This window comes from Orcinus orca, chromosome 12, assembly GCF_937001465.1.
Source record: "Orcinus orca chromosome 12, mOrcOrc1.1, whole genome shotgun sequence".
Lineage (NCBI taxonomy): Eukaryota > Metazoa > Chordata > Mammalia > Artiodactyla > Delphinidae > Orcinus > Orcinus orca.
In genome coordinates this window covers 48,121,530-48,135,528 of record NC_064570.1, presented here as the reverse complement: position 1 = coordinate 48,135,528, position 13,999 = coordinate 48,121,530, and the positions used below count along the sequence as shown (strand labels likewise).

Below are 13,999 nucleotides of genomic sequence, written 5' to 3'. Positions count from 1 at the left end.
AGCTTCAACAATTATCAATACGTGGCCAATCTTATTTCTACTGCCTCCACTTTTCTTGATTATTTTGAAACAAAACCCAGACATCCTATCATTTGCCATAACAATTCAATACCATAGCATTTTTAATTAGCACGATTTTTTCATTTAAATGACAATAGTCCTTTAAAAATAATTCTGAAATATTGAAAATCTTGTACCAGAGGATACTGTTATTATTTTGTATTCCCCTTATTAACGAATAATGTCAAATAACACTAGCACCTTCTTTATGCTTTCATGTACCATATATTTCATCTACTCGTTCTCTAAGTATCACCAAAGTACAGTAATAGTCTCTCTTATTCAAGCTCAGTATTTCCCTGCAACATGGAAATCTGACAGTTTATCTTTTTGCCTTCATTCTTTAGAAAGACTGCTTTTTATTTAGTCTCTTTTCTTAAAAACTAATTTATTAATATATCTCTTTCTCTAAAAAACAATCTTCATTTTATAATATTTCTTTTATTCAGAATTCTAATTCAGATAAACATTTACTGTTTTAAAAGCTCTAAAATAATAAAATTCCAGAGACTCCTATTATGGCAAATTCTTATTGCTCAGAAGTGATTTTAATTAAAACAAACATATCTGCAGTAATGCTTTAAGAATTCAGGTATCAAAAGTGTTAAGTTTAGGGCTTCCCTGGTGGCGCAGTGGTTGAGAGTCCGCCTGCCGATGTAGGGGACATGGGTTCGTGCCCCGGTCCGGGAAAATCCCACATGCCGCGAAGCGGCTGCGCCCGTGAGCCACGGCCGCTGAGCCTGCGCGTCCGGAGCCTGTTGCTCCGCAGCGGGAGAGGCCACAGCAGTGAGAGGCCCGCGTACCGCAAAAAAAAAAAAATCCATGCTACATTCAAGAAATTAGCAGAAGACAAGTATAGCTAGAACACAGAGATGAAGTAATACATAAAAAGAGTAAAGAAGATGGAATTACCATAGTCTTGTATGGTATGCTAAAAAAGCTGGCATTTTTCCTGTATAATGGGAAGCCATCACAGGTTTTCAAGCAAGAGAAATATATGATCAAACAAGTATTCTCAATTAGCAGATAGTATGCAGGATGAATCAGAAGGTTTAAAGCCAGAGGTAGGCAGACCATTGTAAAAGTTCTGGGAAGGACTGCTGAAGGTCAAAATTAGAGTAAATAAGGTAAGAATGGAGGGAATGCATTCAAGAGGCCATCCAGATATAGACTTATCTACTGTGGTCAAATATATATATAGAAACACTGTGGGCATTAAAGAAGTATTTGATGAATAAATGTGTATGCACATATGTGTACATGTAAATAAGAGAGTGCTAAGCAGACAGCCAGAGAAACAGCTGAAGATGACTGAGGTTTCCAGTGAGTGAAAGCAAGGCTATTTACACCACACCTTCTACTACCCCTGCCCAAGAAAAGAATAATACTGACAATGAGCCAGCTAGCAAGTAAAGAATAAATTCATTTTGGATGTGTAGATTTTGAAGTGACTACTGGATAGCCAGGAGAAGATGAACAAAAGGAAATAAAGTGCAATTTAGAAAAGAAAACATCACTACACAGGCAACTGTTAAAGTCACAGAAGTAAACGTGATCAAAAAGAGAGCACAGAAGAGCTGAAGATGGTAGCCTAGGCTCTTTCATCATGGCACCTACTTAATGTTAACATTTATATTGCTTACCAGAGTCAACTGACAGTGCTCATGGGCTGCCACTGCCCCAAACTCCACCAGTGGCTGAAGAACTTAGAGGATTAGTAATAGGACCCATAACCTATTCACAGTAGCCGTGCCACAGGGATTGGGAAGCCCTTCTCTGCTGAATGCCACTACCTTCAACAGGCTGCAGGAGAAACATTTAAAGGTCCTTGATAATAGGTAAATCTAGATGTGAGACACTACAAGAAAATTGGTCTGACTTCTAAAAAAAAAAAAAAAGAAGAAAAGACTCATAAAAAAGGTAGGGTTGGGGGATAGTCTACTCAAGACATGTAACAACTAAATATTATGCACAAAAACCTTATAGATTGTAGTTTATAAAAAAACAGCTACAGGGCTTCCCTGGTGGTGCGGTGGTTGAGAGTCCGCCTGCCGATGCAGGGGACATGGGTTCATGCCCCAGTCCGGGAAGACCCCACATGCCACGGAGCGGCTGGGCCCGTGAGCCATGGCCGCTGAGCCTGCGCGTCCGGAGCCTGTGCTCCACAATGGGAAAGGCCACAACAGTGAGAGGCCCGCATACCGCAAAAAAAAAAAAAAGTTCACCAGAAAGCAACGATCTCCTTCTAGAAGGGAAGGAGAAAAATATAAATATTTTGTCATTCTCTAGTCTAGCACTATCAAATCAGATAGAACTAGATCATCAACCTGCTCCTTTAGGTACACTTTCAGATTTCAGTCTTCATGAAATCATCTCAAATCATAAGTATCAATGAGAAAACAAACACTCAAAAAAGAAATCCACAAGTCAAGATATCAAAATCAACACTTAAAATTTAAATATATACTAGTTTTTCACCATACTCCTGAAAGTTCAGCCAAACTGCTGTGGCCTCTCCCGTTGCGGAGCACAGGCTCTGGACGCGCAGGCTCAGCGGCCATGGCTCACGGGCGCAGCCGCTCCCCGGCATGTGGGATCCTCCCGGACTGGGGCATGAACCCGCGTCCCCTGCATCGGCAGGCGGACTCTCAACCACTGCGCCACCAGGGAAGCCCAGGAACCTTCTTTCGATAAAGTTTAAGCTATTACATGTTTTTCTTGGCTGATCTTAAGTACTATGATAACAGAGAATGTGATACTGTGATATAATAAGAAAACATATCGTGGGGTCTTCCTCAGGGGTTCCTCGCTCACAACTCCTAAAATCCTTGCAATTTCCTAAGTGATTAGAGCATATGAGCATCTTTTCTTATAATATTTGGTTTTTATTCCTAGAATAGCTTCAGAAGGATAAAAATAAAAGAAGCTCTTTTGTTATTCATAACAAGCCCCTTTCAACCACACCTGAGTTTATGTTAATGAAGTGACTTTTGGAAAGTCCTTAGAGAACCACTTGATGGGGACTGGTTGCCTGGGGAACAAACCAAGTAATCAGAACTTTCAGCATGCCCACCACCACCCCAACCCCAAATGGGGCCCTGGGGATTTAATTATTCACCAATGGTCAAGGATTTAATCAATCACGCCTACATAATGAAGCCTCCATAAAAATCCCTAAAGTACAGAATTCAGAGAGCTTCTGGGTTGGTGAACAAGAACACATCCACTTGCTGGGATGGTGGTACACCCCAAAACTCCACAGGGACAGAAGCTCTTGTGTTTGGGACCCTTCTGGACATAGACCTAGCCCTATATATTCTTCAGCTGACTGTTCATTTGTATCCTTTAATATATCCTTTGTAATAAACCAGTAATCTAGTAAGTAAACTGTTTTCCTGAGTTCTATGAGCCATTCTAGTAAATGACTGAACCTGAGGAAGGGATCATGGGAACCTTCAATTTGTAGCTGAGTCAGAGGTTGTGGGCAACCTGGGGGACCCAACACTTGCCACTGGCATCTGAAGTGAGGGGCAGTCTTGTGGGACTGAGCCTTTAACCTGTGGGGTCGAAACTGAGTTAAATTGTAGGATACCCAGCTGGTGTCGGAGAACTGGCCAGTATGGGGAAAAAACCTGCACATCTCTGGTGTCAGAAGTAATTTGGGAAGTGTTGGGTGTAAGGGGAGTTGTGAATAGAGAGATAAACAGAGTTTTTCCTTTCAGATAGTCTATTTCCTAATACAGTAAGTATCCGTGCTAGAATCCGAACCATTTGAACCATTATAATCCACAATCACTGAAAAACACTTGAAAAAGCAAATTCCTTTAAATGACTTTACTTGAAACTTTAATCAACATGACATATATCATAAAGTAAAAAGTCAGCTATTAGCTATAAAGAATTAATTTTTTTTAGAAGTTTCCATATAGGTTAACCTGGATTAGTCTGTATAAAAATTCAGGTAAACCTAATGTTGTCAGATGATCCATTTCATAGGAATATCAACCTAAGATCAAATTCTAGTCACTAAAAAGCTAAAAAACAAGAAGTTAGGAAAATAAAGCTGTTGCCCAGACAAGAACAAAGATAAATACCAATAATAGGGACTTCCCTGGTGGCACAGTGGTTAAGAATCCGCCTGCCAATGCAGGGGACACAGGTTTGAGCCCTGGTCCGGGAAGATCCCACATGCTGCCGAGCAACTAAGCCCGTGCACCACAACTACTGAGTCTGCGCTCTAGAGCCCGCGGTACAACTACTGAGCCTGCACTCTAGAGCCTGTATGCCACAACTACTGAAGCCCGTGCACCTACAGCCCGTGCTCCGCAACAAGAGAAGCCACTGCAATGAGAAGCTCGCACACCGCAACAAAGAGTAGCCCCTGCTCGCCGCAACTAGAGAAAGCCCGCATGCAGCAATGAAGACCCAATGAAGCCAAAAATAAATAAAATAAATAAATTTATTAAAAAACAATAATAATGAATCAAGTCATAATTTATGAGAAAAAAAGCATTTTTCTTTTATCATTAAATCACCTTTAAAACATAAAAATTTATGCTATCCAGTACCACAACACATTTATAATAAGAGTTATAAAAATAGCTACATTTATATAGTACTTAGTATAAGGTAGGTATCGTTCTTTGAGCCTCAACCACATTAACTCTTTTAATCCTCACAACGTGCTAGGAAGCAAGTACTATACTCTCTCCATTGTACAGATGAGGACACTAAAAGCAGAGAGGTTAGATCACTCTAGGTCACACAGCTAGTTAAGGGGCAGATCCAAGATTCACCAGGATCTAGGAAGCCTGGCTCCAGAGTCTGTGCTTTTGGTCACTACAGCTTCACTTCTTCTTATCCCCCTTCTGCAAAAGGGAATAGCACGTGTCAAGGCTCAGAGGCAAAAGAGAACGATGAATTTGAAGTTTGGTAAAGCTGGTTTAGAATAGGGGAAAGCAAGTTAAAGCTGAATGAAAAGAAGGCAGGGCCAGTTCAAACAGGAACAGGTAAGCCACATTAAGGAAACTGGACTTCATCCCAAGCAGAAAAGGATTTTAATCAATCTGTGTTTTTGTGAATAGTTTGGAGGTGAAGAGGGAACAAGGAGACTAACATTAAAAGGCCTTTGCAGTAATTTAAGAGATGACTACAGTCTAAATTAGAATGGTGGCAGAAGAACTAAAAAGTAGATGGAACTGAAAGATAATTAGGAAACAGTATCAACAGAACATGCGGTTAAGAAACAAGAGAAAGTAAAGTAAAAGTAAAGCAAAAATGATTCTCACTTTTTGACTTGGACAACTGGGTGACAGTGGTGCCATTCACTGAGCTAAAAAGAACAGACTGGGGAAGTTTTTGTTGTTGAGAGGACTTGTTTAAATGGAGATGTCAAAAAGGCATTTGGATAAACCTAGAGCTTAGAAGGAAGATGTGGGCTAGAGACAGAGAGTGAAAAATTTAGAAATGAAACTCATGACAATAGCAGAGAGGACAGAACCCTGAAGAACATCATTTAAGGAGAAGAACCTCCACAGTATTAACAGTGTATACTACACTACATGATGCTTAACACTGCTCAGTGGTTTCTAATTATGTTACTTTACTCTGGTCTTCCCAACTAACACAAACGTCACTGAAAGCAAGGACTCCTTCTATTAGGGCTTTGCAACTCCACAGCTTTTAACATATCAATGGCTAGTTGTGGGGTACTTAACCAACTGAGATATGCGAAAGGGATACATAAAATATAATTGACTTTAGGAAGCTCCTTTTTTTAGGGTTCCTCTGATCTTTCAATTTGCCCCAGGCTTTTGCTCCCCTCCACACTTGCTGCACTGATTGCTCTAAGTCAGCAAAGAAGTTGTTGGTAATTGATGATGTGGGACTTACACAATGGTTCTGTGGTAGACTCTCTCGTTCTCAACACCTATAAGCAAATCCAGTTGAAATTAAGAGAAAAATGGAGGCGTTCTTATTTAAGATAATAGACACAGTTTGTTCTATTGCATTTTACTACAACAGTAGAAATTTTTATATTTTTGTATTATACTGTCAAATCACAAAATACTTGTTGTGTTTGGCCCTCGGTCTTTTCCACACTGATTGATCTTCCTGATCTCTCTTTCCTTTATTCTTCTCTACATCAGACAAGGTTGACCTTTCCAGAAATTTTGTGAACACTCTACTCTAGCCTGAGGTCAAAGCTCTCTGCTCTGCATTCACCAAGCACATTTCTGTACTATACACATGACATGCATCATATACCACTTCGTAAGGTAACTTTTCCACAGTATGTGATTTAAAGAGCTTAGATGATGGAATTATACACCTATTGATGCTAAGTCACACAGCTAAGAAATTACTTATACCCTCATAGTACCAGTTTTTGCACCTGTTAATTAAGAATAATACTAACATTGCACAATTTTCAAGATAAATGAGATCACATATGTAAAATACCTAGCACAGTGTTATAGCTGAGATATAGTCTTTGCCCTACAGAAGTTCACCAGAGAGTAGAGGACGTAAGTGATGTGCACAGTTACTAAATGTAAGGTATTATGTGAAAAAGTGCCTGAATCCCATCATTTAAAATATTTTTATAAGCATCAATTTAATCCTATCTTTCTCAAAGAAGTTTAGGTGAGGGAAAGGGACTGCAGGGTGGGAGAAGAGTCCTCTTATGACCTGATATGAGCAATACTTCACATCTTTTATATCACTAATTAGGATAATCTATTGAGATTATCATAGGTCATGAAAAGAAACTAGATGGTTTCCCCGATAAGATCAGGAACAAGGCAAGAATATCTGCTCTCTCTACTCCTGTTCAAAATCATACTGGAAGTCCTAGCCAATACAATAAAATGTGGAAAGGAAATAAAAAGTACACAGATTAAGGAAGAAATAAAATTGTATTTGTATAACTGTCTGGAGAAAATCCAAAGACCAAGAGAACTCCTGGAACAAGTAAACAATGATAGCAAGGTTGCAGGATACAAGGTTAATATACAAAAGCAATTGCTTTCTTATATACCAGCAATGAAAAGTTGGAATTGAAAATTAAATACACAATAATATTTACAATAGCACCCAAAAAAATGAATTACTTAGGTATAAACCTAACAAAACATGTATAAGATCTATACAAGGAAAACTATAAAACTGAAGAATCAAAAAATACCTAAATAAAGGGAGAGATATTCCATGTACATGACTAAGAAAACCTAATACTGTCAAGATGTAAATTCTTCTCAATTTGATCTATAGATTCAACATAATCCCAATCAAAATCCCAGCCAGTTATTTTGTGGACACTGACACACTGACACTCAAGTTGATATGGTATAATCACATTGGAAGACAGTTTGGCAGCTTCTTACAAAACTAAACATACTCTTATCATACAATCCAGCAGCTGCACTCCTTGATATTTACCAAAATGAACTGAAAACTTCAGTCCCCACAAAAATCTGCACACAAATGTTTATAGCAACTTTATTCATAACTGCCAAAACTTAGAAGCAGCCAAGATATCTTTCAGTAGGTGAATGAATAGATTAACTGTGGTATATCCAGATGGTGCGATATAATTCAACACTAAAAAGAAATGAGCTATCAAGCCATGAAAAGGCATGGAGGAAGCTTAATGCTTATTACTAAGTGAAAAAAGCTAAACTGGGGCTTCCCTGGTGGCGCAGTGGTTGAGAGTCCGCCTGCCGATGCAGGGGACACGGGTTCGTGCCCCGGTCCGGGAAGATCCCACATGCCGTGGAGCGGCTGGGCCCGGGAGCCATGGCCGCTGAGCCTGTACATCCGGAGCCTGTGCTCAGCAACGGGAGAGGCCACAAGAGTGAGAGGCCCGCGTACAGCAAAAAAAAAAAAAAAAAAAAAAAAAGCTAAACTGAAAAGGTTACGTACTGTATGATTACAATTATGACATTCTGGAAAGGGAAAACTATATAGACAAAAAAAAGATCTGTGCTTGCCAGGGGCTCAAAGGAAGGGAGGCAGGGATAAATGGATGGAGCACAGGTGAGAGACAGGAGGGAAGGGAGCAGGGCAGAACCATTAAAAGAATGACACAGCTGTTGAGGATATGGCAAATACTGGTTAGAACAAACTAGGCCCAAGATGGAGGAAGAATCTACTTCCAGTAGATCCTGAGCCTCATTATACGCTCATTGTAATACACCCACAGGTGCCATGACAGTTCCAAGGCTGACCCTAAAAGGCCAAAAAGTGGGCAGTGGCCCAATTCCTAGAAATCCCCACCCCTTCTCCAAGATAGTTAGAATATTCTTCCCACTTGTTAGCCTATGAAATTACCCAGCCCATAATAACTAACCACCCCACAGCACGGGGCCACTCTTGCCTTTGGAGACATCTGCATTGTGCCTATGGAATGTGTATCTCTCTGAATAAACTTGCTTTCACTTTACTATGGCTTGCTCTTGAATTTTGCCCTGCACGAAGCCAAGAACCCTCACTTGGCTGCCCGTCCCAGGAACTCGCCCAAGACCTGTGACATGACCAACCTCTTGTGCCCCATTCTCCTGCAACAGGGGATATGTTTAGAGCAGTAAAATTATTCTGTATGATACTGTAATGGTGGATACATGTGATTATGCATTTTGTCAAACCCACAGAATATACAACACAAAGAGTGACCCTTAAGGTAAACTACGGATTTAGTTAATAACAATGAATAATAATGGCTCATCAATTGTAGCAAACATACCACTAAAGCAAGATGTTAATCATAGGGAGATGGGGGTGGGGAGGATAGGGTTGAGGCAGTAAAAGGGTATATAGGAACTCTCTGTACTTTCCACTCAATTTTTCTGTAAACCTAAAGCTGCTCTAGGGACTTCCCTGGTGGCGCAGTGGTTAAGAATCCGCCTGCCAACGCAGGGGACATGGGTTCAAGCCCTGGTCCGGGAAGATCCCACATGCCGCGGAGCAACTAAGCCCATGCGCCCCAACTACTGAGCCTGCACTCTAGAGCCTGCGAGCTACAACTACTGAGCCCACGGGCCACAGCTACTGAAGCCCCCGCGCCTAGAGCCTGTGCTCTGCGACAAGAGAAGCCACCACAATGAAAAGCCTGCACACCTCAACGAAGAGCAGGCCCCGCTCGCCAGAACTAGAGAAAGCCCGCGCGCAGCAACAAAGACCCAACGCAGCCAAAATAAATTAATTAATTAAAGAAAGAAAGAAAGAAATTACTTCCAATCTATTGTTGGTAAATAGAAAATATCCTCCAACTGGCCAGTGAAAAAACCAAAAGAGGGACTTCCCTGGCGGTCCAGTGGTTAAGACTCCGTGCTTCCAATGCAGGGGGGTGCAGGTTCGATCCCTGCTTGGGGAACTAAGATCCCACAGGCCGCGTAGCGTGGCCAAAAAATTTTAAAAAAAAAGAAAAAAAGAGAGAAAGGAGAAAGGGCGTAGGAGGTAAAATTGCAGCTAACTCAATAAAAAGCCTGAAACTCCTCTAGTTAAGAAGAGCAGCTCCTCTGAATAGAAGGAAAGTGAAAGAAATAGTGAAATTGGGTTGATCGTAAAATGGAGTGATCCTGTGCAGGGCACAGAGTAGAAACTTAATAAATATATACTCCCCTAACTTCACATAGGTGTATATCCTTAATATACAGTATAATATGCAGCCACTTGATATCAATACAAATATAATTTCCAGAAGACATAAGAAAACCATTCCTCTACTTCCCATTCAGAATCTATCTGAAAACTAGCCATGTTATTAACTTTAAGAATACAACACTGTTAGCTGCTATAGGTCTTAAAAAAAAAAAAACCCTACTCAAGTATCATCTGAAGAAAGTTCATAAATGGTTTCATAAATTCAAAGAAAGTAATATCTGTGATATCTGACACCTAAATGGCAACATATTTGTATTTTTTTTAAAAATCAAAGAAGTATTACCCAGGAAAGTTATGTCATATTATTTTCTGAAAAATAACTCATTAAGAAAGTCTCTATAAAAACATATTTTACAAATGTGTGGGATCTGTCTGTTTCTCTACTGAAACAAGAACTAACTTGAGAGAAGAGCATATTAACAAGTTCTGAAGAGAGAGGTAATTAGCATATTGGAAACTCAGATTTTTGGCACATGGGTCGTCCTCCAGTCATGAGTCATGGACTAGGCTGCCTATTTATTGTGAAGCAATCTTTCAGTAAAAGGGGCAGCAAGGAAGAATACAACATGAATAATGACTTGGATAACTTCTGAGGAAGAAATCATAGTGAAATTAGGTCTGAGAAAGTTAGATAGCATATACTATACATTATGCTAATGCTCTTTTCCTTTTACTCTTACTGTTTAGTTAACAGCAGAGAAACTGAAATTTAGTCCTTAGTTCTATTTAAAGTTTTCCATTTTTTATGGATTTTAGTAATACTGAATAAAATTATTCAAGTATTAGCTTGGCTTTACGTTTTGTGAAATGCACCATTATAAATTATTTTGTGAAAACATTTGTGAAAACCTCTCACCTGTCACATACCCACCCCAGCACACACACACAATGACACCAGAAGGCAACACTCTGCTTTACCTTCTGCTGAAAAGTCTGCTACCTCCAACGCTTGAGGTCCATACACGAAGCCCTCCTGGAATCTATGAACACAGCAGAGGCAAAAGGCAGAGAAGTTTATGTAGATTTAAAGTTACACTGCCCAAAACATAAAATGCCAAACGCCTACCACAAGTCTACATATCTGACAAGGATATCAGATTCTGGATTTGACAATGAGTAAATCAACACTATACTGGTATCATTCAGAGTTCATTATACATTATGCAGCTAATTACCTGAAAAAAACAAAAGTTGAGCCTTAACTAATATATATTCTCACCAATATAGGTGATTTACACTATCAGAAATGCTAATAACAAATTTTTAAAATCATGTGAGAGAGCCAATACATATATAAGGAATATATAAGAAATTAAGTAGAAAAATATACTTCACATAATGAAGTGTGATAGACTCTACAGCTCAAGGTACATTCTTTCTTAGGACCGGAGACTGCTGGGAATATAGGAGAAAAACAATTAGAAACAGACATGCATAGGGGAAAGGGAAAAGTAGAACTGTAAAGATATTCTAATGCCAAGATTTAATTTAAGTCTGACAGCAATGTTGAAATGAGTCAGATATTACATATGCTAAGCAGTATGGGGGAAATCTACCTTGTTCGAATCATATAAAATATAAGCATGAAACATGAAATGCTTTTCAGAAAACATTCATGTAAAAAAATTAAGAATTTAGGGACTTCCCTGGCAGTCCAGTGGTTAAAACTCTGCGCTCCCAATGCAGGGGGGCAAGTGTTCAATCCCTGGTCAGGGAACTAAGATCCCGCATGCCCCACAGTGCAGCAAAAAAAAAAAAAAATTAAGAATTTAATCAGGTGTATAGCTGATTCACTTTGTTATAAAGCAGAAACTAACACACCATTGTAAAGCAATTATACTCCAATAAAGATGTTAAAAAAAAAGAATGAGATACAAACAAATTACACTATATAGCAAAAAAAAAAGAATTTAATCAGGTAAAACATTTAGATCTCAGATTTCATTTCATTCTTTGCTGATGTTGGGCTTAAAGACTACAAAATGCAGCTAGTATATGAGAAAAGAAGTCAGATAAATTTTACTAGCTATTAAATTTAAAAGAGGGAGGCATGCTATCTTTACGTAATATCGAGAAATCCTTAAAAATACCATCAAACAATTAGGAAAGAACGAACGAAGCATTGTCTTAAAGCATGATGATATGTCGGGCTTCCCTGGTGGCGCAGTGGTTGAGAGTCCGCCTGCCGATGCAGGCGACACGGGTTCGTGCCCCGGTCGGGGAAGATCCCACATGCCGCGGAGCGGCTGGGCCCGTGAGCCATGGCCACTGAGTATGCGCGTCCGGAGCCTGTGCTCCGCAACGGGAGAGGCCACAACAGTGAGAGACCCGCGTACCGCAAAAAAAAAAAAAAAAAAAAATCCGCCTGCCAATGCAGGGGACTCGGGTTCGAGCCCTGGTCTGGGAAGATCCCACATGCCCATGCGCCACAACTACGGAGCCTGCACTCTAGAGCCTGCAAGCCACAACTACTGAGCCCACGCACCACAACTACTGAAGCCCTCACACCTAGAGCCCGTGCTCCGCAACAAAGAGAAGCCACCACAACGAGAAACCCACACACCACAACGAAGAGTAGCCCCCGCTCACCACAACCAGAGAAAGCCTGCGCTCAGCTATGAGGGTCCAACACAGCCAAAAATAAACTTATTTTAAAAATAGTAATAATCACAGAATGTTATATTTTGCAAAAATTTAAATCAGTGCATTTGACATAAATTAACAATTTAATAAAAGTTGTTAACTAAGAAACACAGGGAATATAGAGTGCCGAGCCAAAAAATTTGGGGAGGAAGCCCAAAGAAGCAAAGCAAAAGGCTGAGCTGGTCAAAAGAGCCTAGAGTAACAGACAGGGCTAAATGGCAGCCAGTAGGTCACAGTCTCCAAGAGATGGTTGTATCATGTTACTAATTTAGCAGTTTGCCCAGTACTCTCTGCCTTGGGTGTATCTTAATTCCCAAAACAACCTTATAGACTACACCCTCCTCTAACACAGTGCTTGTGACATTTTAAGCTAAGGACCTGATACACAGTAACTACTTTCATATTGCATATATTTTTAAAAACCTGAGATAAGATCCCACCTAATAAAACAATAATGGAGCAAAAGCTTATCTAGTATATATGATGTGCCAGGCACAGTTCTAAAGCTCTACAAGTACTAGCTCACTTGGTCTTTACAACTCTGAGATAAGTTCTGTTATTATCCTCACTTTACAGATGAAAAACTGAGACACAGGGAGCTTAAGAAACTTGCCTAGGGACTCCCCTGGTGGTCCAGTGGGTGAGACTCCACGTTGCCAAAGCAGGGGGCCCGGGTTCGATCCGTGGTCAGAGAACTAGTTGCATGCTGCAACTAAGTTCGCATGCCACAACTAAAAGATCCCGCATGCTGCAACAAAGATCCCGCATGCTGCAACTAAGACCCGGTGCAGGCTAAATAATTAATTTAAAAGGAAAAAAAAAAACTTGCCTAAATGCACAAAGCCTTAAATGGCAGACCTGCGATTCAAATCCAGACTGTCTACTTCTAGACCACACTCTTAGTCACTATATCATCCAGACTATGGAATTAAAATCACACAAACCAAGCACTTAACTATAGGTAAAAAGTTAAACAATTAAAAACTGTTCTTAAGTATTCAATCATGTTATATATATTCTTCAGCATTTGCGACATTTCCTTGGAAAATTAAAATTCAAATGATTGTTGTACAAAATATGTTAAAAAATGAGAAATGCTTACAATACAAAACCAAAAGAAAAAACTTAAAAACAAAAAAAGGCCTAAAAAAGACTAAAGAACATATATCCAAATAACATTCAAATAATATTGGTGTTAGAGTAGCAAAATTGAGTGATTCCATTTCCATTTATTAAAACTTGTCGTCATATGATTACACAACTCACTAAGACATTTTTAAACCTTCAAAAAAATTCAACACAATGGATACTACCACATACCAATTAGGATGGCTACTATCAAAAAAAAATTTTTTTAAGGAAAAAAACAACAAGCGTTGGCAAGGCTGTGGAAAAGTTGGGACCCCTATATACTGTTGGTGAGAATGTAAAATGGTGCAGTTGCTATAGAAAATACTATGGCAGTTCTTCAAAAGATTAATAATAGAATTACTACATTATTCAGCAATTCCACTTCTGGGTATATAGCCAAAGGAGTTCAAAGCAGGGATTCTCAAAGAAATATCTGTACACCCATGTTCACAGCAGCCTTATTCATAACAGCCAAAAGGTGGAAGCCACCCAAGTCTCCATC

At 39.7% G+C, this 13,999-nt stretch overlaps 1 protein-coding gene across 3 annotated transcripts in view; it reads right to left on the bottom strand.

Moving 5' to 3' along the window:
• The window catches only part of CDK19 (cyclin dependent kinase 19), a 179,741-nt gene that overhangs the window by 131,835 nt on the left and 33,907 nt on the right, over window positions 1-13,999 (bottom strand). The window contains exons 2-3 of one of the 3 annotated variants that reach the window (XM_033418654.2): window positions 11,054-11,118; window positions 10,642-10,703 (exon numbers count right to left, since the gene is read on the bottom strand). The exons of 1 other annotated variant lie outside the window; for it this stretch is intronic. In XM_033418654.2, the coding sequence (XP_033274545.1) occupies window positions 10,642-10,703; window positions 11,054-11,118 (127 nt within the window). The remainder of the gene's footprint in view (window positions 1-10,641; window positions 10,704-11,053; window positions 11,119-13,999) is intronic. One more of the 3 variants, XM_033418655.2, reaches the window with a different exon arrangement.